The 26,410-nt window shown below is 46.9% G+C and overlaps 2 protein-coding genes and 1 non-coding gene across 5 annotated transcripts in view; 1 reads left to right on the top strand and 2 right to left on the bottom strand.

The window, feature by feature from the left end:
- Window positions 1–19,665, bottom strand: part of SF3B3 (splicing factor 3b subunit 3) — a 45,255-nt gene extending 25,590 nt beyond the window's left edge. Inside the window, exons 1-11 of one of the 2 annotated variants that reach the window (XM_075008449.1) lie at window positions 19,583–19,665; window positions 15,431–15,547; window positions 14,736–15,062; window positions 13,530–13,702; window positions 12,389–12,530; window positions 11,142–11,254; window positions 9,802–9,939; window positions 8,885–8,988; window positions 6,316–6,481; window positions 5,607–5,702; window positions 3,767–3,839 (exon numbers count right to left, since the gene is read on the bottom strand). In XM_075008449.1, coding sequence (XP_074864550.1) covers window positions 3,767–3,839; window positions 5,607–5,702; window positions 6,316–6,481; window positions 8,885–8,988; window positions 9,802–9,939; window positions 11,142–11,254; window positions 12,389–12,530; window positions 13,530–13,702; window positions 14,736–15,062; window positions 15,431–15,500 — 1,402 coding nt within the window. In that variant the 5' untranslated portion in view covers window positions 15,501–15,547; window positions 19,583–19,665. The remainder of the gene's footprint in view (window positions 1–3,766; window positions 3,840–5,606; window positions 5,703–6,315; window positions 6,482–8,884; window positions 8,989–9,801; window positions 9,940–11,141; window positions 11,255–12,388; window positions 12,531–13,529; window positions 13,703–14,735; window positions 15,063–15,430; window positions 15,548–19,582) is intronic. The other variant, XM_075008448.1, reaches the window with a different exon arrangement.
- Window positions 14,281–14,360, bottom strand: LOC142020942 (small nucleolar RNA SNORD111). The gene has a single exon (XR_012647567.1). It is a non-coding gene; the product is annotated as a small nucleolar RNA SNORD111 (small nucleolar RNA).
- Window positions 19,666–19,917: 252 nt separating the features above from the next.
- Window positions 19,918–26,410, top strand: part of COG4 (component of oligomeric golgi complex 4) — a 28,790-nt gene continuing 22,297 nt past the window's right edge. The window contains exons 1-3 of one of the 2 annotated variants that reach the window (XM_075008321.1): window positions 19,918–20,061; window positions 22,386–22,468; window positions 23,558–23,672. In XM_075008321.1, the coding sequence (XP_074864422.1) occupies window positions 19,924–20,061; window positions 22,386–22,468; window positions 23,558–23,672 (336 nt within the window). In that variant the 5' untranslated portion in view covers window positions 19,918–19,923. Of the gene's footprint in view, window positions 20,184–22,385; window positions 22,469–23,557; window positions 23,673–26,410 lie in introns of both variants that reach the window. The other variant, XM_075008322.1, reaches the window with a different exon arrangement.

The following is a 26,410-nucleotide window of genomic DNA, read 5'->3' as shown; positions in this document are numbered from 1 at the left end:
AAGAATAAAACCTTTTTGGTTACATCATGGTCTAATCACAGAACCACTAAGACATTTCTCTTGTCGTCTTTAAAAGTAGCTGGTACTGGTTTTACAGAGCCCTCCTAGTCCTTAGTATATACTGGTTACCTCCACTGGGGTGGGCACCGTCCCCTGAAAACATTATTCATTCTCAACCACTGGAAACTTACATCAACTACCTCCACAGAGAGTCCCAGTAGCTGCCCATCATTCAGATGTGGCTGAGAGTATGTATCAGTAACTATTCAAATGAAAATATGCATCTTCAAGAGCAAATTCTGAAAATCCCCTACCATTTGTTAGCCATCTCCAGGGCTGTTGCCTCTTGCAAGACTATTTCCCAGTAACCATGTGATTAGGAACAAGCCATAAATAACTCGGCTCCCATCTGAAAGCCACAGCTGTAAAAAGAATCTGATTCTAAAACAAAAAGTCATTCCCCAATGGACCATGAATAATTCACTAGATTAAGTTTTTTGATTTTTTTTTTTTTTTTTTAATAGTGATTTACTCTTTGCCATTTGATGGAAGCTCATGTATTCCTGGAGCATTCAATAACATGCCAAAATGTTTTTGCCAGAACATTTGCATGTGCCTCCATTCAAACCTTTGAAATAAAGAGTGTGATTTAGCAGAAGGAAATAAATACATAAAATGCATTCATTTGGATACAGCTGATGCATTTTTGCTTTAGAACATAATTAATTGGAAATTAAATGAATTGACTTTCTAAGGCACCTTGAAAAATACAGCATTAGAACAGAGGGCTTTTTCTCCCAATAAGAAAAATCTCTAACCCAGTGCAATACAGTGCACAAAAAAATCCCACTGGTTGGACTTTTGACTGGAGGTGTATTATTTCACATGCACACACAAGGGTTTAGAGATATTTACTACTGCTGCAATTACTTCAATTACCACGTTTGAACAAAGAGGCCTAGTAAACAGAAAAAAAATATTTTAATGATTCAGAAGAGTCACAGCGTGCAGCAGCTTCATGAACCTGCTGGGATGACTTACAGAAAAGGTCACAGTTAACAATAGTAAATTGTACCGGAGTTTGCCTCGCAAGATTCCTTCCCACAAAAGCAATCCATGCCTTTAACCTAACATTTTTATGTTGCCAATGAACTCAGTTAACCATCAACAAATGCAGTCGTTGCGAGAAGAAAGTGGGAAAATTAGTGACGGTGTGACTACATGAGACCACAGCGCAGCTCAGCAGTATATTCCTTTTAAGGAGGTGAAGATGGAGCAGAAAAAGAGGAAGCTATAAAGAACATGCAAATTCACGGAGACTGGAATCAAGTCCCAAGACACCACATTACCCTGGAAAACCCCATTCACAGGCTGGAGCTTGGAAGGAATTAGAGGCTACCCTGTTTTCTGAATTCTGGGTGCATCTTAAATTAACAGGGATTGTTCAGTTTGACTCGGGTTTATTCTCCACTCAAAGAAATGCTCCTATGTGGCAACTCCTACATCAAAGCAGGCCCTAAACACACTCAACATGCTCATCCTTCACTGGCCTCCTCTTGGGGTTCTGCAGTTTGTTTTGAAGCAACTCCAGTGGGAAGCTCACCTAAGGCAATTATAGGAACGATGAGCTACTGTTATCCTGGTTTAGACTAGTGAAAGCTAACAGAGGTTTGAGAGTCAGTTGCCACTTCCCAAAGGATCGTGGGAGGGGACAGGGATTCAAAGAACTGCTTTTTGACCCCCCAGCCATACAACAAAAGGTTCTGGCCAAAGAGTCCAACTATAAAGATTCTCAACTGCACAGAGACTTTTGGAATTCATTTACAGTAAAACAGCATAAAAGTAGCCTCAAGACTGCATCTCTCTCTGGGTAACCTGTGAGACAGCACAGAAGCCCCTAGTAGTAGGTACACACCTGTGGTGATCAGCACCTCCACCACCAGCCACCTGTGGAAGAGAAAAAAAGGCTTGGTATTGGTAGTATCACCATGTACCAGCCAGAGTTAGTATTTGCCATGAAGGCTGCCAGCCAGTATATGCTCGCAGCAACCTCCCTGCATGTGCGTGTTGTGGCAGAGAGAAGTTTGGCCAGGTAACCCACGTTACAAACGGAAAGCACTCAGTGACATTTCAGGACAGTTTCAAGAGAAGTTTCACATTTTCAAAGGTGCTGCGTTCTCTTTGCCTAAACTCAGTGAAATCAGCTGAAGAGACCAATTGTTCCAATCACTGCTCAGTTCTACAGACTGCTGAATTAACTGTTGTGCCCAAATGCAGCTGTCCTAACCTTTAAAAACAGACAGGGAGTCCACACAGTCCAGCCTCGCTTGCACGGATCAAGAGGAACAATTGTACGCCGGAACCTGAACTATTCTGGACTAAGAGGGGGTGGTGACGTTCTGATTCATTGTATGGACACATAGACATGACCCATATAATCTCCCGATTCATATCTAATGGGATCCTCTGGGTGTTCCAGACATCTGAGTGTATTAAAGAGCGGTCAGTGTGGAAGGATGAGTCTACAGACGTTACTCTGCGGAGCGTTCGTGCATTCTGCAGACACCTCATTTGCTACAACCACCTGGAGCCTAGGTTTGTGATAGCCAAATGGGAATCTCTCTCGTCTTCCAACTGCTGAGAAGAACATCAGCTGTAACATGGAGACCTCAAACGCTCTATCTGTAACCCTGTTTTTATAGGGAGCATACAGGTATTTCCTCCTTTAGTTCATGCTGGTTTCCAAAGTCCTGAAGAGTTGGGAAAATGTACTGGAACCAATTCCAAAAGGAAGTGGATTCAGTAGTAAAACCTATTGTTCATAAAGAAAGCCAAGCCCAATGTAGGAGACTTGCCAGGCTGTGTACATGACCAGCTGTGTCACAGCAGCAGAGCAATGCCTCCATCATGGCACGCTGGCTCTATTTTGCATGACAGCATGCAGTGCAACTGAAATCCCTTACAAATAATCTAGAAGAGAGCCCACCAGCTCCACTTCAAAGCCTTCAAGGAGGTAGCTCAGGCAACCTAGGTATTTCTGAAGAGCTTTGATTTCACTCCTCCAAGGAGGCTGTATTCCTCTATTTTAATGAAATGACCCTGCCGGATGCAAAACTGAGCTTTGTGCTACTGCTTTCACAGTCCCGCCCCTGGCATTGCTCACCCCGCAGACAGGGCTGGGTGTCTGGAGGGGAAATGCTGCCTACTCCAGAGCATTAGTTAATACTGCAAACAGCATTTGCTTTTGGCAGATTAGCAGGTGAAGAAATATTCAACATCAAAGTCTTAGGCAAGTGTGTTCTCATCTTCCCTTTTTTCCTGGATATGCCTCTTACTGCTCTCCGGAGATGGACCTGCTACAGGTACTTGTGACTGTGCCTGTCAAACACAACCATGCACTACACACCTCTCTCCACCACAAGGCAGCTGTGCTGCCACAAATGCTAATAAGAGCCAGAACCTCTGAAACTCAGACTGGCTTCATGGACACGTGGCACTGAGTACAGCTGCTTCCAACTGGGAATGGGCATCAGGAGCAGCCCCACGTAGACTGGATGCTTCACTTCCAAGGAAATGGGAAGAGTACTGACATTGGGGAAGCCAGCAGGCCTGAGTCTCTGTGTGGTATAAGGAGTGTGAAGACAGGGCTGCTGGATGGCACAGCTAGAGGTTATGGCGAACACACTGCAGCATTACTTAATATCATTTCCACACCCTTGGACAACAGAGGTGGTTTTAGTCTATGCCTGAGAGAAGGATGATGTACCTTCAATGTGTCTCCGCACAGTCCAGACAGCGTTGGGGTTACCGGGCAGCTCTGAGACGGCCATTTCAGACACCTAATAGAAAACAAGAGCAGAGTTCCTTTGAAAACAGAGGTTCAGCTTAAGATGTTTGGCCCAATCAAACTCTGAATGAGTACAGCAATTGGTGATTAATGCCTTGCACACCTGCACAGGGCCAGTGGGGCTGCTCTCACTCTCCAAACTTGCTCCCTGGACTGGAAATGTGTCTGAGGCAAAGTATTCAGCGCACCAGACGCAGAGAAAAACAGTGACTCGTGTCACCTCATGAAGGGGTACCTCAGATTGAGTGGCTTTATCATAATTCCTGTCCATCCATCCTCAGGGCAGTGGCTGTGACTTGGAAGAGTATTGTGACGAAGTGGGAATTTTAATTGCCTTGTTATGTTGCATGTGAGTTTACCCTCCCGTGGTAACCCGTTTCCCAGAGCACTGTACAATGCCTAGATGGTGATGGGAATTTCAGTGATACAGCCCTTCACATCTAAACAATGGTCAAAGCCCTTTGTAACCTGAGTCCAGGAAGACAAAGGCAGGAGGAGGAGCCTGGCTGCCAGCAAGTCAGCCTCTGTCCACTTAAGAGACTCAGGGACAGGCCATAGCTCTGCGCCCCACCTCCCAAAATGGATTGTGCTGACGGTTTCTGGTTACTATGCTGACATGTCTGTTTTCCGGTTCTTCCCCATCAACTAATGGCTGAGAGAGTCACACCAGACTGTGGATGGGGGGTGCAGGCTTGGTGACTCCCCCACACGCAGTGACAAGCATCAATCCCTTTGATTGGTTGCAGTGCTAAGGAAGCTGCATTAGTCCCAGACACACAAAGTGGGTAAGATAACTGCACTTTTTGGACCCATTTCTGCTGGTGAAAGACAGAGGTCTTCAAGCTTGTCTTCAGGTCTGGGAAAGGTAATCGAAGGGCTTGCCTTCACCACCAGGGAGACTGATTGATTTAGCAGGCGCCAAAAAACAAAACAAAACACACATACAACCCACTAAATGGAAGGCAGAGAGCCCTCCAGTTGATCCTAGTTTTCCAAGAATACAGTAAGTCAGCTGGAGAGCATCTCTGGTCAACACAGCGCAGTGAAGATACTTCAGTAAGGTGACCTAGCTAGAATAGTGTAACTTAGGTCTATTTGCTCCAGGAATGAAAACTGGGCCAGAGTGTCACGGCTACATACAAGGGGGCAATTAACACATTACTTGTTACACCACATTGTGACCCTTTAACTCTCCTTTATCCTATGACTATCAAAATGTTAACTGCCGACTTCTTTTTAAATTGTCTCCTGCAAAATGGGTTAACTCCTTATGCTTAATTTGTCCCACCTTGTAGTTGACTGTGACACTCTGAGAGCCTTTCCCAGACCTACAGAGGAATGCTAAATAGCTTGAAAGCTTGTTTCTCTCACCAGCAGAAACTGGCCCGATAAGAGAGATTACCTCACTCAACAGCTTTGCCTGTCTCTATTCTGTATGTTCTCATTCCTAAAAGGATCTTATTCAGGGATGACAGGGCAGTTTCCAAATGGAAAACCTATGACTGTCTCTCCTGTACACTCCAGCACCATAACCCTTACACCTGGGCAAGAGGGACTGACTGTATAGCCTGAAGGCAAGATTATGTTTACACAGTATCTTTGGTAGAAAAGAGCCCGAGAACAAGGCCCTTCAACAAATGAGCCAAGGTCAGGCTGTTTGATTACAGCACCTGCGTGCACAACTCCCCATAACGACAAGGCGGGACCAAGCACAAGGGCATCCACTGCATGTTTCTGGAGGTGTCCTTGGGGACCGTACCTCAAGTCCATGACGTAGGACCCTCAGAGATGACCGAGGCCCTCGCCCACAGGCCACGTATAGCTGGGGAGTATCTTCATTGGCCAGATCCGCTATCTGCGCAGAGAAAGACGGGGTCACACGACGCGGCAAGGAGTGAACTAAACCCCAAATATTCGCTCTGAAGTCTGCTTTCTGAGCAAAGTTTCAGGAGTTAAATGCACCTGATGCTGCCATGGAAAACTATAAAGTTTAGGTCAAGTCTGCTGCAGAACACAAGGCCTTGTCTAACCGTTGTGATCGAGGACGAACACTGGGCTGGGGCATGGCACCCACTTCCAACAGAGTATATACGCACCACAATGGAGCAAATCAACGCTAATAACCTTTACAGCAAATGTCTCTACCTTGTCATCCTTTTTCTGGGGCTCAGGACTTAGAGAACCCCCTTCTGTCAGTGCCTGCAGGATCGACCCACTCAGCACAACCCAGTCAACTAACCAGAGCAAAATGAAATGAGGTAATTTCTTGTGCTTTTCTTTCTTCACTTCAAATGGATTCCCTGAAAAGAGTTCCCACTTCCCTAAGGCATCTCAAAGACCAAATGACTTAGCAGCACAAGGGATCATCCAACGGTCTGCTTCTCTGGGTGCACCACTGCCACAGCCCTGCATCCCTAGAGGGCAGGCTGCGGGGAAAGGGGATGATCACACATGCACAGATGACATACCTGACAGAACAAGATGGGAGACAGACTGTCCAACTCATCCACCAACACCAGGTTCTTGAGTGGTCGTGGCTGGAAGAAGAAAGTGTCTCCTTCCTCCAGGGGCATAGCGGAGGAGAACTCTGGCTCCTCATCGTCATCTCCCAGATGGGCTATCTGGTACAGGTAACTTGGGACACAAAGCAAGAACAGCAGCACAGTCAGCGCAGGCCACGACCGTTCAGCCATGTATTTGGTGGAGTTTTGTTTCACAGAACACTTGGCTATTTCAACGCTGACCGAGAAGAAAAGAAGGAGCTGCAAGGGGTAAGGGTCTATTTTCAAAGCTCCTGTCCAAGGCTGACTACCTTCTTTAGAATTTCTCTGGGCAGAAGACCCTGGAGAGCCCATTGTTCACCCTACTTCCCCGGGGCTCCCAAACTGTGCTGTTACATAGTAAGCAGAACTAAATGGAAGACCACCAGCTAACAGCTTTTGAGTCTGCAGGTTTTAGGGAGGAATACACAGCTAAGTGCCATGGTTTAGGTGTTCAAAAATCACCTGCTCCCCTATGTGAAGGAACTTTCACACATACAGAAGGGCAACAATCCTTAGAAAAAGAAAGAATGAGTGTTTAACTTTTGTGCCAGGACACATAATGGAACAAGGAATTAAGGAATTCATCTACAAACACCTGGAAAAAATTAAGCGTTACGTAACACCTAGAATGAAGTTGTAAAGAACAAGTCATGCCAGGCCAATCCCATAGCTTTCTTTGATAGGATAACAAGTCTTGTGGATAAGGAAGAAGCAGTCGATGTGGTTTACCCAGACTTTAGTAAAGCATTTGACAAAAGTTTTGCATGATCTTTTTATCAATAAACTGGGCAAATACAACTTAGATGGGGCTATGGTAAGGTGGGTGCATAACTGGCTTCTCAGGGGGTAGTTATCAGAAGTTCACAATCATGCTGGAACGGCATAACAAGTGGGGGTCCGCAGGGCTCTGTTCTGCTCAATATCTTTATCAATAATTTAGATAATGGCATAGAGAGTACACTTAGCAAATCTGCAGTGATATGGAGCTGCGAGGGGCTGCAACTGCTTTGGAGAGGGTTAGAATTCAAAAGGATCTGAACAAACTGAAGAAATGGTCTGAGGTAAACAGGATGAAGTTTAATGAGGACAAATGCAAAGTGCTCCACTTAGGAAGGAACAATCAGTTTCACACATACAGAATGGGGGGCAACTGTCTAGCAAGGAGTACTGCAGAAAGGGATCTAGGGGTTAGCAGACCAAAAACTAAATATGAGTCACTAATATGATGCTGTTCCAAAATAAGCAAACATGATTCTGGGATGTGTGAACAGGAGTGTGGTGAACACGACGTAAGAAATCATTCTTCTGCTCTTCTCTGCACAGACAAGGCTTCAGTTGAAGTAGTGTATCCAGTTTCAGATACCATACTTCAAAAGGGACATGGAGAAACTGGACAAGGTCCAGAGAACGATTTGAAGTTTAGAAAACACAAGCTATGAAGAAAGCCTGAAAGAACTGGGCTTGTTTAGTTTAGAAAACAGTAGACTGGGAGGGGACGTGATAGCAATTTACAAGGACCTAAAAGAAGGTTACAAGGAGGAGAGAGAAATATTGTTCTCCTTGTTCTCTGAGGACAGGACAAGGAGCAATGGGCTCAAACAGCAGCAAGGGAGGTTTAGGTCAGACATTAGGAAAAACTTCCTAACTGTCAGGGTAGTTACACACTGGAATAAATTGCCTGGGGAGGTTGTAGAATCTCCATCACTGGAAATATTTATGAGCAGGTTAGACAGACATCTAACAGGAATGGTCTAGATGGTACTTGGTACTGCCAGGAGGGCAGGGGACTGGACTCAATGACCTCTCGAGGCTCCTTCCAGTTCTAGTGCTCTATGATTCTTGTGTTCTTTTGGCTCTAGTTTGGTTTGCTCCTCAGAAGAACGGCCAGACTTTTGTAAGTTTGCTAGCACTCCATCTGTGGTCTCGTTCTACAGGAACAGACCATAAACTTGCAAGTCACGTTTGGAAACTCAGGCACCTCCAACAGATCTGGTAACTGTTTGAGTGTCCAGTGGTTGGATGCTCCAGGGACACATGTAGAAGGCTCAGTGGTTGGAATGTACCTGTTGCTCATCTGCAGAGAGACAGTGATGTCTGCGTAGGCTAAAAGGAGAGGGATTCTGCTGCCGGTACAAGGTGGAGCCAGGGAGCTGACTGCTGGCAGACACAGACAAGGCTCTCTAGTGCCACGGACAGATGACAGAGAAAGGCCTCACAACCCTGGATATGCATGAATAACACCACTCTGCCCCAAAGAGCTGACAGTTTTGGAGCACTTGCAGCCTATCAATATAAACATGGTTCTCTGGGATACACGAAGAGGCTTAAAACCTATCCCAGTCAATGCACATGGACAAGCTAGACTGCCACCAACTCATTAAGGTAAAGTCCCCATCTTTTTACATGTCCTACCACCTTCCAAGGAAATTCGTCCTGCTCCTGAGAACAGTAAAACCCAGCAGGGCAAAAAGAGGAAATCAAAGGATTCACTCACTGGTTTCCAAACTCAGATGCCACAAAGAGGAACCCTGTTTTCAGCACACACATGGCAGCAGCCCCAGGAACAGTATCAAAATACTTCAGTCGGATCTCTGTCACCTAAAATCACCAACAAGGAAGACAATGGTGAGTGAGGCCCCCCCAGTTTCCCATTCAGACAGACCGGGACTGATGTATTTGGGATTGGAGCTTATTACAAGACTGCTCTGGAGTTACCTTCAAACAAAGGAAAGGAGCGGTGACTGACCACAGCAAAGAGCGCTCATCTTATCAACAGCTGCTTTCACTCCCTAAGTTCAAACTGGTTGGCATTTGGAATGTAAACGTAAGCCAGGCTCTCTGTTTATTCTGGAGGTTATTTTGCACAGGAACCAGAGTTCAGGGTTTATGACAGAGACGTGAAAATGTTCGGGAATCCTACTAAGACCTCATGTCCTAAGTGGTCCCAAGTCAGGGATTATGCCAGATCAGGGGAGGTTAATACTGCCCTGCTGGCATCCGGTCCCTATTCCCAGGTTCCCCTTTCAGCCCCCAACTTCCTCTGCTTGCAGTTTCTAAGCTCCCCGTCCCACTAGCTCCCCATCCCTGGATGTGTCTCCCTCTACTGACAATCAGGTTCTCTCTGGTCCAGCAACATCTGTGGTCCTGCCAGACAACAGCTGTTACTGGACTAGAAAGTCCTAGATTTCTGAGGTTCGACCTGTAGTAAGTTATAGCCGCTGCCATTCAATAGGGCAGATGCAGAATTGCTTGTCTCTGTACACAGGTAGAGACCAAGCTAAAAAATAATTTGAATCAGAGGAAAGAGTGCTCTAGAACTAAGTGTAAGTATAGCAGAACACGCAACATGACCAGGAAACTTCAAGGACATATTTCAAGAAGTAAAAGTAGCTTCCTCTTCAGTCTACTTACCATGTCTTCATCAGTCTCTAGGGTGATTTTAAAGATATCTCCCTGCTCTGTCTGGGCCAGGAAGAAGAACATGGATTTGGTCTTGTGAGTAGCAGAGCAGACAAAAATCATACCCCTCTCTGGGTCATCCAAGTCGTTCTGTCACAGGGAAGAGAAATCAGAGGGCTACAAATGTTAGAGGTGGAAAGGACCCACTATACACCCTTTAGCAAGGCTGTTCCCTTGCAAACCACAACATACGCCCCGAATCAATGGTCCTAGCAACAAAAGAAGGCCTCAGGTACCACAGCATGTGGAAAGCGTTTCATGCATAACGCAGCATTTCCTAATGTTGTTCTGACTCATCCATAACACTCTTCAGAAAGCTGATTCTTCCTGACAGGTATTTGTCAGAAAAGCCAAAACAGTTCTGCTTCCTCCTGCTTCTTTTTCCCCAGGATGGACCATCTCACACGGCAAAGCTGACTGTGGTACACAAGGGTCACTAGCCCTATACAAGTGATTTTTGGCATCTGCTGTTTGGGCAAGTCCTAGCAAAGCCACACCCGAGGCATACTACAGACATGTGTTAACTAGCTACAGTCTCCTTTGCTTAAAACCAAAGGAGTACTTCTTCACACAGTACAGTCAACCCGTGGAACTCACTGCCAGGGTACGTATTAAAGACGAACATAACTAGGTTTAAAAATCAGTAAGCTCACGGAGGACAGGTCTGTCAGTGGCTGTTAGCCAGGATGATCAGGGAGGAAACCCTGTGCTCTGGAGGTCCCACAACCTCCAACTGCCAAAATCTGAGACTGGCCAACAAAAGATGGATCACTTTAGAATTGCTCTGTTCTGGTTCCCTCTGAAGCACCTGGTGCTGACTACTGTCAGAAGATAGGATATGCCACTAGACGGACCACTGGTCAGACCCAGTATGGCTGTTTTTATGCCCTCCTTGCAAAGCAAACAGCATGAGGTAGAACACAAGAGCAGTGTAATTCACCTGCTTATACTAGGGTGAACCTTTACACCCACCCACGTAAATCATGTTTCATGCTACTAATGCTGCCATCTGAGAGACTGCTCAGAGAGAAAGGACTATCCCCAAAGTGAGCTTCAGGGACAAGAAGAACTCCACCCCTCACTTCAGACTACAGGCAAAACATCAAAACGTTCCCTGACAGGGGATGTGACTGGCTAGGAAGAAGGTTTTCCCTCAACAACCTAGACAGCTTAACAGTCCATCCCGAAGCACTGCCTTCCTCAAAAGCCTTCCTGGGACCTACACAAAAGCTGATAAAGTGGCCACCAGGAACCTTTAAAGAAAAGGCTTCTACAGCAGATGAAATTCTCACCCTTCTCCTGGGAATTGGACATCTGATATCAGGCTGGTCACCAAAGTTTTTGTAGGTGATGTAGTTTTCAGAGCAAATCAGCACCCCACTGGGACCATCAGAGCCACCGGGAACTATGGGATAAAATGGAAATTTCATTAAGAGAAAAGGAAAAAGCCCTGTTGTTCAAGACAAATCTGGATCATCTTCATTTTATAGTCTCACATGTTAAATCTGCCTCAGTTCATGGTGGAGAAAACATTGGGCTGTAAACCACAGGCCTCTGTATTTGCATATAGAAAAGTTAGGAATGGCAAGCAGGGAAGAAAGGGTGGAATCAAACCTGGCATGTCAAAATACTAAGCTGCTGTTTATACTTTTACACTTCCCATCCATACCCATAGATCAGCACATTTAGGCACCCTAGAGGCAAGTTGCCAGGAACCCCAGGGCCACATCCAATTGACATGCATTAATCTGCTATAGCAAACACAAGTAACGCTCCCTGCTCCCCCAAACCATCTCCTAATCTTTCCCTCTTGGAAGCTGAAATTACAAAAACCACAAACTGAATGTTTACTGAGACTCTGGAGTCCACGAGCTTACACCGCAGAGCACATGTAAAATAAAATCACAGAATCAGGTCGGGACTTCAAGATGTCATCTAATCCAGTCCCCTGCACTCATGGTAAGATACAGTGAACTGCAAAGTAAGCCAGTTAGCATTAAACCCTTGGTGTACTCTTTGGTGACCTGTACCAAAAACCACACTCTTCAAGTGAATCCCAGGTATCAAAACTCTGAACTAATGTTTGCAATGAGTACAGTAAAAAGTCCCACCCTGAAAAACAAAATTTAAGGTTAGCCCATAAGCAGCTCTCGAATTCAAACTGTGATCACATGGGGCTGTTTGTATTTCCACTTTTCTCCTCAGCTGACAAGCTGGATCTCCAAGGTTTGATTTGTGATCCACGTCACTTTTTACTAGAAGCTTAAACACTTCCATCTCAGAGCCCAACCAGAGTGAAATGGTATCTCCAGAACAAATCTCAGAGAAGAGACATGAAACAAGCTACAAGAAAATCAAACTCTGATACCTCATGCACTATATGATAATCTTTAGCTCTCATCTGACTTTCAGGTCCACCTAAGAGCACGAAAAACAGCTGAGGTTACTCTTCCCCCCACCATTTCTCTCAAATGAGCAATATGTTCCCCTTGGTTTTTTTGCTGAGAGAAAGGGAAGACACTTGGCAATGGAGTAGTACCTGTTATAAGGAAGTTGCCATGTTCCTCCAAAGGCTCACTGTATTTCCTAACCACATGGTTCAAACCCAAGTCTAGCTCATAAAACGTCAGGGTCTGCTGTGTGTTAGCTGCTGCTTCTCCTGTTGGATCATTGTCTGCTTCCTGGAAAAACAATATGCAGGTATTATGTTTACAGCCAGTAACGATTCTCTGTACATTTAAAGGAAAAGAGACCAAATGAAGTCTCTGGCACAATGTTTACTCATTAACCTCCGCAACAGCATTTCAAAGACAATAACAACACAGGACTTGAGCTTAAAAGGTGCTGACTATCCACTACACTGAAATCAATGGAAGCTGCAAGCGGAACATGTCATAGGATCAAGATCAGAAGCGTTTTATAGCAACAAGCTAGAAGTAACTGAAGCAGACACAAAAGCAATGCTGGTTAGCAGCAGCACATAACAGTAAGATCTTGGATCTGCCTTTGCAGCTAGACATGCTGAGAAACACCTGTTAATGTGGCCAAGACTGAAACACTGATTTCAATGTTCCCTCTAGCTGCCAACTGCAGTATCGCCCAGGACAGAATAGAAGAGATTCTAGGAAACGTTTTAAACCACAACGCATCATTACATTACAGCCGCAACTTTATCTTGCATAAAATCATCCCTGCATGATCTCCTCCAAAAAGCACAATTCACTATTAATTTTCTAACCACCAGAAACATGCTGAGTGCTGTGACAATCTAGAGTGATGACTCCCAATTCAGTGCTTTTATAAACAGATCTATCTATCCATCCCCTCAAGAGGTAATTCCGGTGGGGGTGGAATGCAAGGGTGTACTGCTGCAGCAGCAGGATACAGTTCTAAATAGGAACAGCTGTATTGGAAGGAAGTGCAAAGGCCAGAGCGAGAAATAGATATGAAAAGAGCATTGATCAGGGAGATCTGCATTTCACAGTTTAGTAAGAGAAGGACCAAGAAGTTGAGAGGACATGGACAGTCAAGAAGCAGAGATCCAGGGAGGTTGGCCAGAAAGTGAGCATGGCAGAGATGGCTTGGCATAAGTAGACAGAAGTGAAGAGACAGAAAGGAAGGAGCCCAAGCTGGCTGAGCAGAGGGAACAGAGGAGAGAAAAAGGCCTTGTCATTTGTTACCTCATAGTCCATTTCAAGACAAGCAAACATTGGGTTTTCAAACCCAACATCTACCCCCACCACATGGTAGACCAAGGTGTTGGCCTTGTGGGCCTCCAGTGGGGAAGAAATGGTGAGGCGGGCAGCAGCATCTCTGTTCAGGATGTACACCAGTTTCTGTTTCTCAATGGCACCTGCAGGGAAGAACAACAAAACATGAAATACCTGGTTTTGGGGTGCAGGCCTGAAGACAGCTGCATTGCGGAAAAGCAGCCAACTGACAGCTTTGCAGAAAAACAAACCTAACACCTTGTTCCAGGATTTCCCCACTATACTTAAATTCATGCAGACTCCGTAATCCCATGGGTTAGCTATTTGTGGATGATCTTTTAAGCTCCACTCGCTCAAGCTGTGCTGCAGTTAGAAATCAGCAGCATCTGCCTCAACTCCTTGGCAAAACATACGCCCACAGTGAGCTAACAGATGATGAAAGGGCAGCAGCTATGCAAAGAAAGTGAAATAGTTTCATGGAAACCATCTAAAATTGCACTGTACTTGGGTATGTATTTCTCTGCTGATACACAGCGATATACTGAGAAAGTCCTGCCCTCTGCCGACGTCCCGCATGCCATATGAATTGCTCAGTTCTAACAGAAAACAAATACGTTCCTTCCAAGCCCATCTTGTCATTATTTTCACTCTAACAGGGCTGGAAAGCGGTCTAGTAATGCAAACCCTGCCAACTGGAATCATCTATGAATTTATACGTGTAAAGCCTGATCAGAAACGTGAAGTTGTCTTCGTAGTCAATCTCAGAGAAGAGACATGAATCTGTATCATCATTTCAGGCAAAGTAAGTAAGTGGCACCATGACTGGGATGCCTGCATCTTTACTTCCCTTTTCTCTATCCTCGTATCCAAATGTGTTGTTTGCTTATCACCACCTTAGCAGGTTTCTTTCCAACATTGTTTTCGTCCAATTTTTGAGACTTATTTATGCAATTATGACAACTGGCTGGAACAATTCCAAAACCCTGGACCTTTCACTCCAAAGGCTGGATTTTACTGAAATGTCCGCATGAAACCAGAGCTGAGAAACAGGCTGCAAAACTGTCACCCTAAAAGCGAGGAAAAGGCAAAGCAACCATTCCAAGGAGAATCAGCATCTCCCATTCACTTGTTTAAATGCCACAGTTCAGGAGCCAGTTCAGATCATCACTGACTTACTGATCATAACAGCACGGCCCTTTGGGTCCACAGCCAAGAACTGCCCAGGAACAATTCTGCGACAGCCACTTTTGCCAAAGGTTTCCTGGTGAATCTTCTCAAACATGTTTTTGGAGGGCTGGTATTCCAGGATAACGATGCGACCTGAATCACTACCCACAACAATATAGTCTTTGGTTCCACCCGTCAGTCTGAAGGCCATGAGGGAACGGATGACTCCAAACACTTCCACTGTCAGCAAGGTGTGTACTTTCCCTGTATTGGGATCAGGGCGGAGCAACTCTAGGATCTTCCCCCGGGAAACAACAATTTCCTGTTGTTTGGTTCCTAAGAAGCCAAAGGCACAAAAAACTTAGCACCAACTATAAGCTAAGAGCTATTAAAAAACAGGAAATCCAAAGCCCCTTTCAAAGTCACTAAAACAAGTCTCACAACCTCCCAAGTGTTTAAGCATCCTGTTTAAGGCCCCACAAACTGAGTGAGAAAAATCAGGATCTGGACTTATAAGTTCCTGGATCCAAGTTCCTTCTCATGCCCAGACCTTTCCCTCAAATTGCAGGCTCTTAGTCAACCCATTTAGCAGCACTAGCAGGAGCAGAACCCGAGTGGAAAACTAATGTCGTAGCTAAGTAACTACTAACCGAAAAGACCTTGGTTTGCTTCAGCCTGAAAATTTCATAATTAGGAGAGTTTACCTGAGAAGTTGCCATGGATGGCATAGCTGATGCCAGTGGCACGTTGCAGTGTTAAATTGTAAAGAAACATGATGGCCACAGATTCACTTCACTCATGCGCTTCACTTCTTAAGTCTGCTGTGAACAAAACAGAAATAAAAATAAATACACCTTATGCAAAATAAGGTCTTCACTTAAAACCTACTTTATGTCAGCCCAAAGGGACAGCATTAACAGCCTGCGTTTCTGTGCCCCACAGGACCTTACAAACACTGATTACCAGGATGCCCTATCCCCACCCTTCTCTCCTCTCATGAGATTATCTGTATTTTAACAATAGCAAAACTTGCTCAAAGCCACAGACTTCAGGTCAGAGACAAGATTAGAACTTGGGTGCTCCCAGTCCTCCATTGCTTGGGTCAGTCCTCTAGATCACTTGAAGTCCTAGTTCCTACTCTAGTTGTTTCGGGGGTTCTTCTAAAAAGATATTTAGTTCCCTCTTAAACACAGAGCAGGCCAGGTTCGTTTGTTTTTTGGGGTTTTTCTTTTTGGCCCTCTATTCAGACTCTGACATCTCCATCCATGTCACTGTCATCTAGAAGGAACAAAGGCTAAATGTGGTAATTTGATGTAGAAATGATCAGCATACAAGGATTGTAACTTGCATAAAAAAAAATTAAAGTTTATGATAAACTTGCCCTGACTCTAAAAACTGACTTAATAGCTCTGTTTGGTTCAGCAGGCACCTGACTTGAGTGACAAGCTGAAACTGCACAGGCCCTGGGTAATACTCTTGCAAAAAAAGGACAAGTTGACTTCAGTCCTGCTTCCTGGTGTGTTTTTATTCCATCCCTGCTTCTGAGGATTGAAGATGAAGCGGTGATTTACAAATCTCACACGAGCACACTCTTGGGAGAGATTTTGGTGAAAAAAAGCCCAGCCAAGCAGGCTGGCTTCTGCCTGTGAAAACACCCTTTGTCAACAGATCCATATCCCTGAAAAAAAATGTTTTCGTTGACAGAACTCCCTCTACAAGGAAGTTAATTAATTTCTCCTGCCAGCACGATTGTGCGAGATTATGGAAATGAAGCACAAGATTTGTAAATCAGCACTTCATTTGCACTTTAGGGTTCCCTCATTTGCATTCCTCTCTCATGAGAGGAATGCCACGTAGCGGTAGCCTAACACCAGTTGAGCTCCAAGCAGTTAACAGAAGAAATAAAATGTTCCAGGTAATGGTGAAGTTAAAATACAGAAAAATTAAGTGATTTATCCAAAGTCACTTCTACCAGTGACCGAGAAAGAATATCCTGACTTTCAGTTCTGTGCTCTATTGTCTAGATGCCTGGGTCATGGACGAGGATATTGCATCTCGTTTGGAAGTGCTGACAAGAAGGAAAGAATAAATCAGGGCTTCACAAACTAAACCAAACCAAACAAACAAAAACCTCTTAGGTTTAATGATAGGCTCATAATACAATATTTTAAAAAATTAGATGTTTTATTTAAATTGGATTTTTTTTAAAAATTAGCAATAAAATACTAAATTTCTCATTTAAAAATAAGTTACAATAAAAATCTCATCACAAACTTTCTACATGTATAGTTAAACTCTCATAAAAATGAATTAATGGCTCTAGTCTGTCCAGTCTAACTACTCGTTCTTGCTTCTTGAAAGTTGTAGGCTTTCAATTGCTGTCCCTCTGCAGACTAAAAAAATTACATGTGCACAGAAAGACATGAGTTGAATAGAACTGTTTTTTGTTCTATGCTTATGTGATGGATGACATTGGCCAAGCACAGCAAGGAGTTAGTTATGACATGGTCCAGGTCTACAATAAAGAGGGAGGTCAAATTAAGGTATGCAACTCCAACTACTTTAATTACGTAGCTGGAGTTGAGCTACCTTAATCCAAGCTTCTGTGTACCTGTTGACCTCCCTTACATCTCACAAGGAGTACCACCAGCACCGATGGGCATGCATCCTTTAAGTTCGAGTTAGCACATCGCTACCAGATGTGCTAAATGAAACCCCACAAGATCAACTGCAGAAGCACTGATCTTCCCCGTACACATACTCTTAGTCTTAAAGACAGGCAGATAATATTTCAGAAAGGACAGAGGCATCGCCGAAAGGAACGTTGGTGTGGACTGGAAAGAAAAAGGGAAAACATTATTTAGCACACACAGAGCTTTCTACATTCTCCCACATCTTTCCCACCGAAAAACCATCATGACTTCTAGGCAGAAGAGTGACCCTAAGTGGGAATATTTCGAAAACATTTGTTCTTTGGCTAAAAAAAGGAGAACACTTCAAATGTAAGTAGTGCAAGAAGGTGATGCAGGGCCTAATTGCAAAGATAAATCATAAGGAAAACTGCATATTGGGAAAAAATGGTGTGTAGAAGGATGTGACTGTGGCATGGAGCAACTGGTTAATAACTTAATTCACTTTGTAATGCATCATTCTTCAAGACTTTTTGTGCCTTCAACTATAACCGTGATTTGACAAGTAAATTTCCAAGCTGTTTGTTGTGTAGGATGTTGCTGGGGGAAAAAAAAACAGGCTTAGTTTGACTAATCCTTAAAGCTTGTTTAATTAGTTAACTGAATTTAGAATTACTGACGCATACAACACAGAAAACTGCGGTAAGAAAAATCTACAGCTGCCAGTTGCCACTATTGTTTTCTTATTGTATATTACACATGCATGCCCCTTGTTTTGGAACATCACGGCCACAGACCACAATGGCAATGCCATAAATCTATTCCCTATTTTACATTAGCATAACTCAGCTTTTCCAAGGGAATCTCATTCTATACTTATTTTCTCAAAAAACAAGAAGTGCCAGCGAGTTCAGTGGGGTTACTCCAAACTTTGTGCAGTGAGTCTTAGCACTGTGTGTGTCTTGATTTAAATCAGTGTTTTTTTCTGGTTATTTAAATCATCTTGATTTAAGTCAATCCACACCTGCCACAGTACACCACCTAGCATAGACAAGCAAAACTACTATTTTCACTAGTGGACTTCATCATTTGTTTGAAACTTGGGTAAACTGCACCAGTGCAAATTGTGACAGAACAGTTTGCCTTATCCACTCTGCATCAAAGGCTGATGCAAAAGCTAAAATCGGGACTACTCCACTACTATAAATACCCAGAGCGAAATTCCTTATTTTTATGGGTAAATAAGTGAAAAAGGGCAGCAGCTTCCACCTAAATTAAAAGGATAACAAAAATTATACTCCTGTCAAAAATCTAAGTTAGGAAGGTTACAAGCAGCACTAACAGTATTATAATTTTAAAAGTAAAGAATTCGAACTATTATTTCCCAATGTACTTTGTGCACTTTTTTAACAATTATTTTCAGGTCTGCTTTGTGCATTTCAGCACCTTTTGTGTGGTCAGTTCTACTTCCTTGCAAGAAGCGAAGATTCAAGTTCATATGGAATATTCGTACAGCAACAGATAAGGGGGGAAAAAAAACAAAAACCAAAAAACCCAAGGTTTCAAATGAAACATAGACCAGAGTGACTGGAAAACCACAAGACAAGGTACTGCCTCAGCAGCACCAGAAGCTACTCAAGAAAGGGCTCGATTTTCAAGGTAGCCACAGTCGTTTTATAAAGTCCTGGAGAGCATCCAGCACGTCTCCAGGGAGTCACGGTACGAGGAGGCTGGCTGCCCCAGGCAACACAAAACCCAGGCAAGGGCGGTCCCCACTTCACTAGGACACAGTACCCACAAGACCAGCACCAGGGAAACACGTACAATCAAATCACCAAAGGCCACTGGGAGCGGAAAGGAAGGGGAAGGCGTCCCGCTTTCCCACCCCAGCACCGTCTGCACGGTTTTCCCACCGGCATCTGGCTTCCCCGCCAGCGTCCAACGCGCGGCTCTCCGCACCCTTCCCAACCCCATCGGCACGACCCGCCGCTGCCCCGCACATCCCGCGTGCGGCCCCCGCCCGGCCACCTACACTCACCTCCGTCTGCACGTTCTCCCCGCCCCCATCCCCCATCTCCTTCCAGCCCGCCCAGAGCAGAGCGGGCCGGGCCGCGCGGGTCGCGGTGCGCGCCCTAGGAGTCCAGCGCGGCCCATACCCCACCCCAAAGCCGCGGCCCGTCGCGCTCCCCTGCCCGGCGCTGCGGCGCAGGCTGCGGCGCCCCTCACCGCGCGGATGGCGACGGATTAACTCTCTCCTCCTAAACCACCAGTCCGTCCGCAGCCATTGACCCCGCGCGCGCCCTTCCCTGCCCCACCCTCAGGGGCTTTCCACGGACCAGGCGCGCGCGACGCGGGACTGCCCGCTAGGCGCCTGAGCGAAACCAACACAAGACGGACCGACACCGCGCCTCGCTCCGATCCCGCCGCCTCCTGCCCCCAGCTCCGCGGCTCCAACACAAACCGAGAGGCCGCGGGACCATGCGCCGCTTAGGCACCCATTTAGACAGCCCTCACCGCCGCTGGGGCCTCTCCTCTTCCGGAAGTGACGGTGTCACCCGGAACCAAAGATGGCGGCCCCTGGCACGGACCTGAGGCCGCCTGGGGCAGAAGGTGCTGTCGCTTCGTCCCTCTCTGTGGAGCGGATCCGATCGCTCACCGACCTGTCGGAGCTGGAGGCCGCCTACAGTCGCCTGTGCGAGGAGGAGGTGGGGCCGTGACCCTCCCCCCACCCCACGGGACCCTCCAGCCCCGTCCCCCACGAGGGGCGACCCCGGGACCCCTGTGACCCTCCCGCCTCCAGACAGGCCCGGTTGTGTGCAGGCTCTGGGTAGGCGCAGAGGGGTAGGGGGCAGGAGGAGGTGTGGGGTGCAGGTTCTGGGGGGAGCTGGGGGCTGGAGGGGAGCGTAGGCTTGTGGGGGTAGGAGAGGGTGGGGAGAGGGGGTGTGGGCGCTAGGTGAGAACGGTGGATGCGAGGGTGAAAGGTGCTGACCTCCGCTGGTGCGCTCCTTTCTGGCAGTGCTCTATAGGGGCAGGGGTCCCTGCGCTGCGTGCTTCCCTCTCACCCCCCCCCCCCCGTTTACCACCACCACCACCACCACCACCGGCAGCTCTGCGGGGCTAAAGCCGCTTCTGGCTCTGAGTTCCATGCCGTTGCCAGCACAGCGGCAAGTTTGCTGCAGCCCCTCTGTGGTGTGTGCGTGTGTCGTCATGAGCTACTCCCAGGATTCAGGCGTGCACATGTGGCGCTGCAGGACTGCAAGGGTTGGAAGTGGCACAGAGCGAGTGGCCGGAAGTGGCTCTAACCCTGTTGCTGTGGTGGTGGGACATTTTAAGTCACCTGAGAGAGGTGCAGGGGTGGAGCGGGGGGTGGGGGAAGCATGCAGAGGTGGTAAGTGAGGCTGTGGGAGAGATCCCGCCCAAATTTTGATGGTGCTGTCCCCTCTGGGCCATAAACATCCCTGATGTCCAGGCAAGATGTCCCAATATAACTTGCCTACTATACTAGTGTCAAGAGAAAAGGGCCCAATCTCATTCTTTTTGGACTGCATGAGAGCCACCAGGTATTCTTTGAAATGCATGTGTGAAGTGTTTATAGGTGTCCTGCCAGTGACTTCCTTTTAGTGTGCTTTGAGATCCACAGCTGAGACATATTGTGTATTAGATAAGCATTGTTGCACACTAAAATGCTGCAGGGAATCACCTGGATCTCATTTGGAGGAGAAACAGATGTTGTTCGCTTATTATGGAGTGACCTTCCAAAATCAACAGTATTAACAGTTCTCTTTAGGTTATTTAGTGGCATCTGTGGCCATGTTATTCAAGTATTCCTGATGTGATGGAGATACAGCCTCTGACCGGAAGGGCTAATGTCTCTTTGCCAGAACTTCCTTAGCTGGCTGGAAAGGAATGTTCTATAGCAGGGATTTCCAGCCTGTGGGTCAGGACCCAAACATGGGTTGGGATTAGATTTGTTAAGGGTCACCAGCAGCTCAGAACTATATTTGCAGCTCCTTAACACTGCCACACCCGGCAGCTGTTTCTATCAATAGAGAAGCAATTACGCATTACAAAAGTGCTTTTCCACTTTTGGTATTCGTAGTCATCCCAGGCAATACACTTAATAGTCTCTTGTAGTGAGTAGTTTTCATCCCTCCCATCCTTCCCCCGCTTTGCTCCTCTTCTGTTCTATGTTGCTGATTTGTCAGTTTTCATTTTTGTTTGTATCTCCCCCCCTCCACCCGCCAAGTGTGACTCCTCCCCAGCACCCAAGTGCGGGGTTTAAGCTGGGAGAACAGAAGGCGGGAAGTGGTTTGGGGATGAGGGTCTGTTCCCCACCATGACTCAGATCAACTAGAATAATAAAATAATAATTTACTATCATAAAGATTGTGTTATTTTGTTGTTATTAATGTATTTTCTCTTTTTTTAATGAAATAACTACTATGAATATATAAACGTGAGGGGGTGCAATTTGATATTCTTGCCTCAGATACAAAATTAGCTAGTTACAGCTCTGCTATCCCCCTGACCCCCGGTTTCTGAATTGCCTTGGATCACCAAGTCTTCATGGATTGTCAGAATGGGTCCCCATCTGGAAAAGGTTGGGAATTGCTGCGCTATAGCAAAGTTAAGTGCTTCCTTGACCATCTGGTACAGCTCTGACAGGCTGACTTGACTGCCTCTGCAGTATTTCCATCTATTAAATTTGGAAGCACCTTGCTGAACTCTAATTTGTTTATGTAGACAGGGTCACCTGCGCCTTGGGCAGAGGTGAATTGTTTTCAAACGTGGCATGAGAGTGATTCACAGACCTGGCCTTGGAAATAGATGGGGTGCAGATGTAGTCCAGTTAGGATGAGGTAGTGGCGCTTTGAAGGATTGCACTGTCAGATGAACTTTTAGATACTTTAATGCTTTGCTTGGCTCATGCCCCTGGTTTGATGCAGTGTTTCGTTCTTAGCTAGTAGCGTTAATAATTGATCTGAAAGGGGCACTGCATGACATGACCTGGGGCTGCTCCCTTTTTCAGAAAGGGGTGGAGGAAGAGCTGGAGGCACTTCTGGAAAAACAGAATACCATAGAGAGCAAGATGGTCACGCTTCATCGCCTGGGGTGAGTAATCCATGCTACCCCTGCTTGCGTGAAGCTGGTACCATGTGAGCTGTTGCTTTGTTTCAAAAAAGTCAGCAAGCAAGCCATGGTTTCAATGGGCTATTATGTTTGTCACTGAAGTGTTGCCTTACACTGTTCAGCAGCTGCTTTGTTCTACCAAGAATGAAGCAGATTATGTTAAACAGATTTATGGACTGTCAGTTTGGAGTGGGGAAGAGAGCGGTACTCTCCTTTTCTGTGACCATGTGTGACAGCAAAATGAGTTGCCATACACAGTAGATTGTGAAGTTCTTTGAAAATGTCTCATTCACTCTTTCCTTTGACACTCATAAGTATCTCAGACAGGACAATTAACATCCCCCCACCTCTCACCCCCAACCCCCCGTTCTTCTATCCAATTTACTTGTCAGTTTTTATTGCAATTGTTTTTCTTTTTGGTCCTCTGTACTTATATCTGTCAGTCTGTATTGGAAATGAAATTGATCTGAAGAAGTGGGTCTGTCCCACGAAAGCTCATTGCTGAATAAATAGTTTTGTTAGTCTTTAAAGTGCTACATTTCTGTTGCTTTTTCTGTTGGAGTACAGACTAACACGGCTACCTCTCTGTTACCATTCACACTTTGTTCAATAGTGAAATGGTAAACACAGGTTACATTCAAATTGTTGGAAGTTGGCTGAGGAATTAGCAACCAACTTACATGCTTGGAAATGGCATTCCTCTTCAGCTCTGTTTCAGGGAATCTGCAGGCTTAGACAGACAGACAGCACTGCGTCTACTTCTCTCTAGGTTATTTTAGTCAGTTATTTTTATACTCCGAGGAGTTAGATTCTTAATTCTCTGCAACTAAAGCTTGGATTCAGGCAGTTCTGGAAAATGTGAGGTCAGTTCATTAATCTGACTCCACACCTCCTTTTAGTACCAGAGTGACAATCGTTGGGCAGGCTTTGAGGTGCTGCTTTCTTCCTCCTCTCACTCTTTCAGACTCCGGTGCTGGCAGATGCAAGTATGTGTGTATGTTGCAAAATGTGCTCCTGCTTCATGGAAAGCTTTTCACATGCATGACCAATGTTCCCTGCATCTGTTTCCAGTCCTAACCTGCAGCTGATTGAGGGAGATGCCAGGCAGTTGGCAGGAATGATCACCTTCACCTGTAACCTGGCTGAGAATGTCAGCAGTAAAGTCCGTCAGCTTGATCTTGCCAAGGTAATGAGGCGATGTGGGGGCTCTACACTGAGCTCTCTTCTTGCTGTGTGTGGCTGAGCACTGCAGATGCTGCATTTAACTGACCGAGGAGCGTGAGCCGGTCACCTGTGTGTGTGGAGAGAGGAGCAGCAGTGGAGCCCTGATATGTGCTGGATATATACTACTCCCAGCATGGGACCTGGTACCTCCTTCAGGCTCCTAGGCAGTACCAATGTACTAGTAATTGGAAAACCCCTGTGTGATGAAGTGGGGGATACCTGTGTGTGTGTGAGTGGCTCACAGAGGGTGGGGGGCTCCTGCTGAGGGTAACCTTGACGACCAGGTAACACCTTTGTACTGCAGACAAAGGAGGAGGTGGAGCCTGAGGGGTTTGAATTGGAACTGGGAGTTGGAAGCAGTTAGTCTGGGCTGAGGGAGAGAGAGACCAAGGAGGGGGCCAGGCCCCAGCTCTGGGGGCCCCTCGGGGCCTCCTCTCCCCAACATGGATTGGACTGGCTGTCTCTGCCTGCTGCACTGACTCCTCTGTACGATGCTGTGTCCTGTCGGCTAATAAACCCGCTGTTCTCCTGCTAAGTGAGAGACTCTCCTGCCTGCGGACAGGGTGCAGAGCTTGGGGGACCCCAGAACCCCATCACACTGGTGTCAGGAGTGGGATGTTCTGCACCCCGAGGATGGAGCATCCAGCAGTAAGTGACCGGGGCCCCGGAAGAAGTGGGGCCTGCGAGACCCAGGTGTGCTGAAGGGCAGTGAGGTGCAGTTCCCCAAGGCGGAGGGGCCTGCGGCCGAACCCAAGCAACTGCGGTCGTGGTCCTCGAGAGGGGGTGTCACACCCGAGGAGGGGTTACTCCTGGGAATCTGTTGGAGTCGGTCCCAGAAGGTGGAGGGGCCGAGAGCCCAACCCCCAGGAACAAGTGACCCCTGAGGAGGCTGACGCTGAATGAGTTCTTCCCAAGACAGTGTGCTCATGGTCCCTGAGAGCGGGTGTCGCACTGAAGAAGGGGTTCCGCTGGGAGTCTGTTGGAGTCGGTCCCAGAGGGCGGAGGGGCCTACAGCCTAACCCCGGGCAGCTTGTGACCCGCAAGAAGCCTGGCACACTGAAGGGATTCTTCCAGGAATCGTGGGGTGCAGAGGGCATCAGCCTGAGAGCCTGCAACCACGCTGAGCAACTCCGCTGTGAAGTGGCAGCACCTGGAAACCGAATCGAGATTAAAGAAGCTGGACAAGGCAGCGTGGATGTGCAGTGGCGGAGCTGAGGGCTGGGGAGAATCCTGCAGAGGTGAGCCCGGATTGGGGCAGGGAACCCTGGACTGCCTGGAGTTCTGAACCGAGTGGCCTGCCACAGCTCAAGGAGGGAAGGAGCGATTCCAACCCATCATCTACTAGTGGCCAAGACAGACCTGCGAAGAGTTTTCCAGGCCTGGGCCGAGGAAGGTGCCTGTGTGTCTGTGCAGAAAAGCAGCTTGTCCACTGGGAATGGCAAGTTGTCTGTGAGAGAAGCTGCGTCACCTTCTGTGTGTGTGTGGAGACCAGCCAGGGGGCTGGGACAAAGGAGAGAGTGTCTCCCATTGTCTGTCTGTGTTGAACAGCAGCAGCAGCCTGGGGAGAGAGCAGAGCCTGCGTTTGGAAAAGGTGCCAATGAGGAAACTAGCCCATTGTCTGAGGAGGATTCCTCAGCCTAGGGTGGCTGGAGAAGGATCCACCAGAAAAGAGCATTCCAGGTGTGTCTCTGAATCCAGCCATGGGGGCTGGAGCAGAGGGAATGGCTCTGGGATGGGCAGTGGTATCCCTGCTAAGGACACTGGTCCTTGGTGCAAGAAGAGTGCTTCTGCTTCTGGGGAAGTGAGTCCTTTGCCTGAGCCTGTGGGGGCTCGAGATGGAGCCAAGATCCCAGAGCTGGATCTGAGGGCAGCTGAAGCCCAGATGGGAAGTGGGCCTACCTCTGTGTCTCTCAGGGGGGATGATGCTTTAACTTGGTCTAATCCAGTTAGGATCATCAGGGAATCCCAGAGACCAGATGATTCTGGTACTTGTTCTTTGCCTGATGCTGAGGTGTTATTGGGAGGGGGTGAGAGGACTCTGTCCTACCAGAGTCATCCTCTCGCCAGGACACAAGAACAGACGGGCAATGGAGTTACACTGACTGATGAAATAAAGGAGCTGGTAGCAGAAGGGAGGAAAGGGATCCTAACCTTCTGTCCGGTGGTACTGGCTGTCTGCCTGGAGGGGGATTACGTGGGAATCTGCCTAATGGGCCAGAAGTGATCCTGGGCGTAGGTGAAACCCAGGAGCTGGTTGTGGCTCAAGGGAGCAGTGCCCCTGTGGAGGCAGACAGGGGTGAGGAGTTGTTTTGGGGAAGCTCTTAAGGAAGAGAATTTCCCTGAAACTTTTCCTGACCCGTCTGTGGGGACTGCAGAAAATGGGAGTAAGGTGAAGGAAAGTGAACAGGAAAGGTGCTTGTCTGTAAGAGCCAGAGCAGCCCTTTGCCTGGGGAGAAGTTTGTTTCAGCTCCTGATGGCCAGGACCTGCCTGAGTATGAAACCACTGGCTGTGCTCTGGAAGGGTCCAAAGCAGGCAGGGTAAAAGTTTCTCAGGAATTGGAAGCTGGTGCAAGTAAAGTGAAAACTATCAGGTAGTGTGAGCAGCCCTGTGAGAACCAAGTAAAACAGCTGCACAGTCAATCTCTGTAGGATGCAGGAGAGCGCCAGCAATTCCCCATCTCCAGATGCTAGAAACACTTA

This window comes from Carettochelys insculpta, chromosome 14, assembly GCF_033958435.1.
Source record: "Carettochelys insculpta isolate YL-2023 chromosome 14, ASM3395843v1, whole genome shotgun sequence".
NCBI classification, from domain to species: domain Eukaryota; kingdom Metazoa; phylum Chordata; order Testudines; family Carettochelyidae; genus Carettochelys; species Carettochelys insculpta.
The sequence above is the reverse complement of the archived record's forward strand: the minus strand, read 5'-3'. Positions and strand labels throughout refer to the sequence as shown.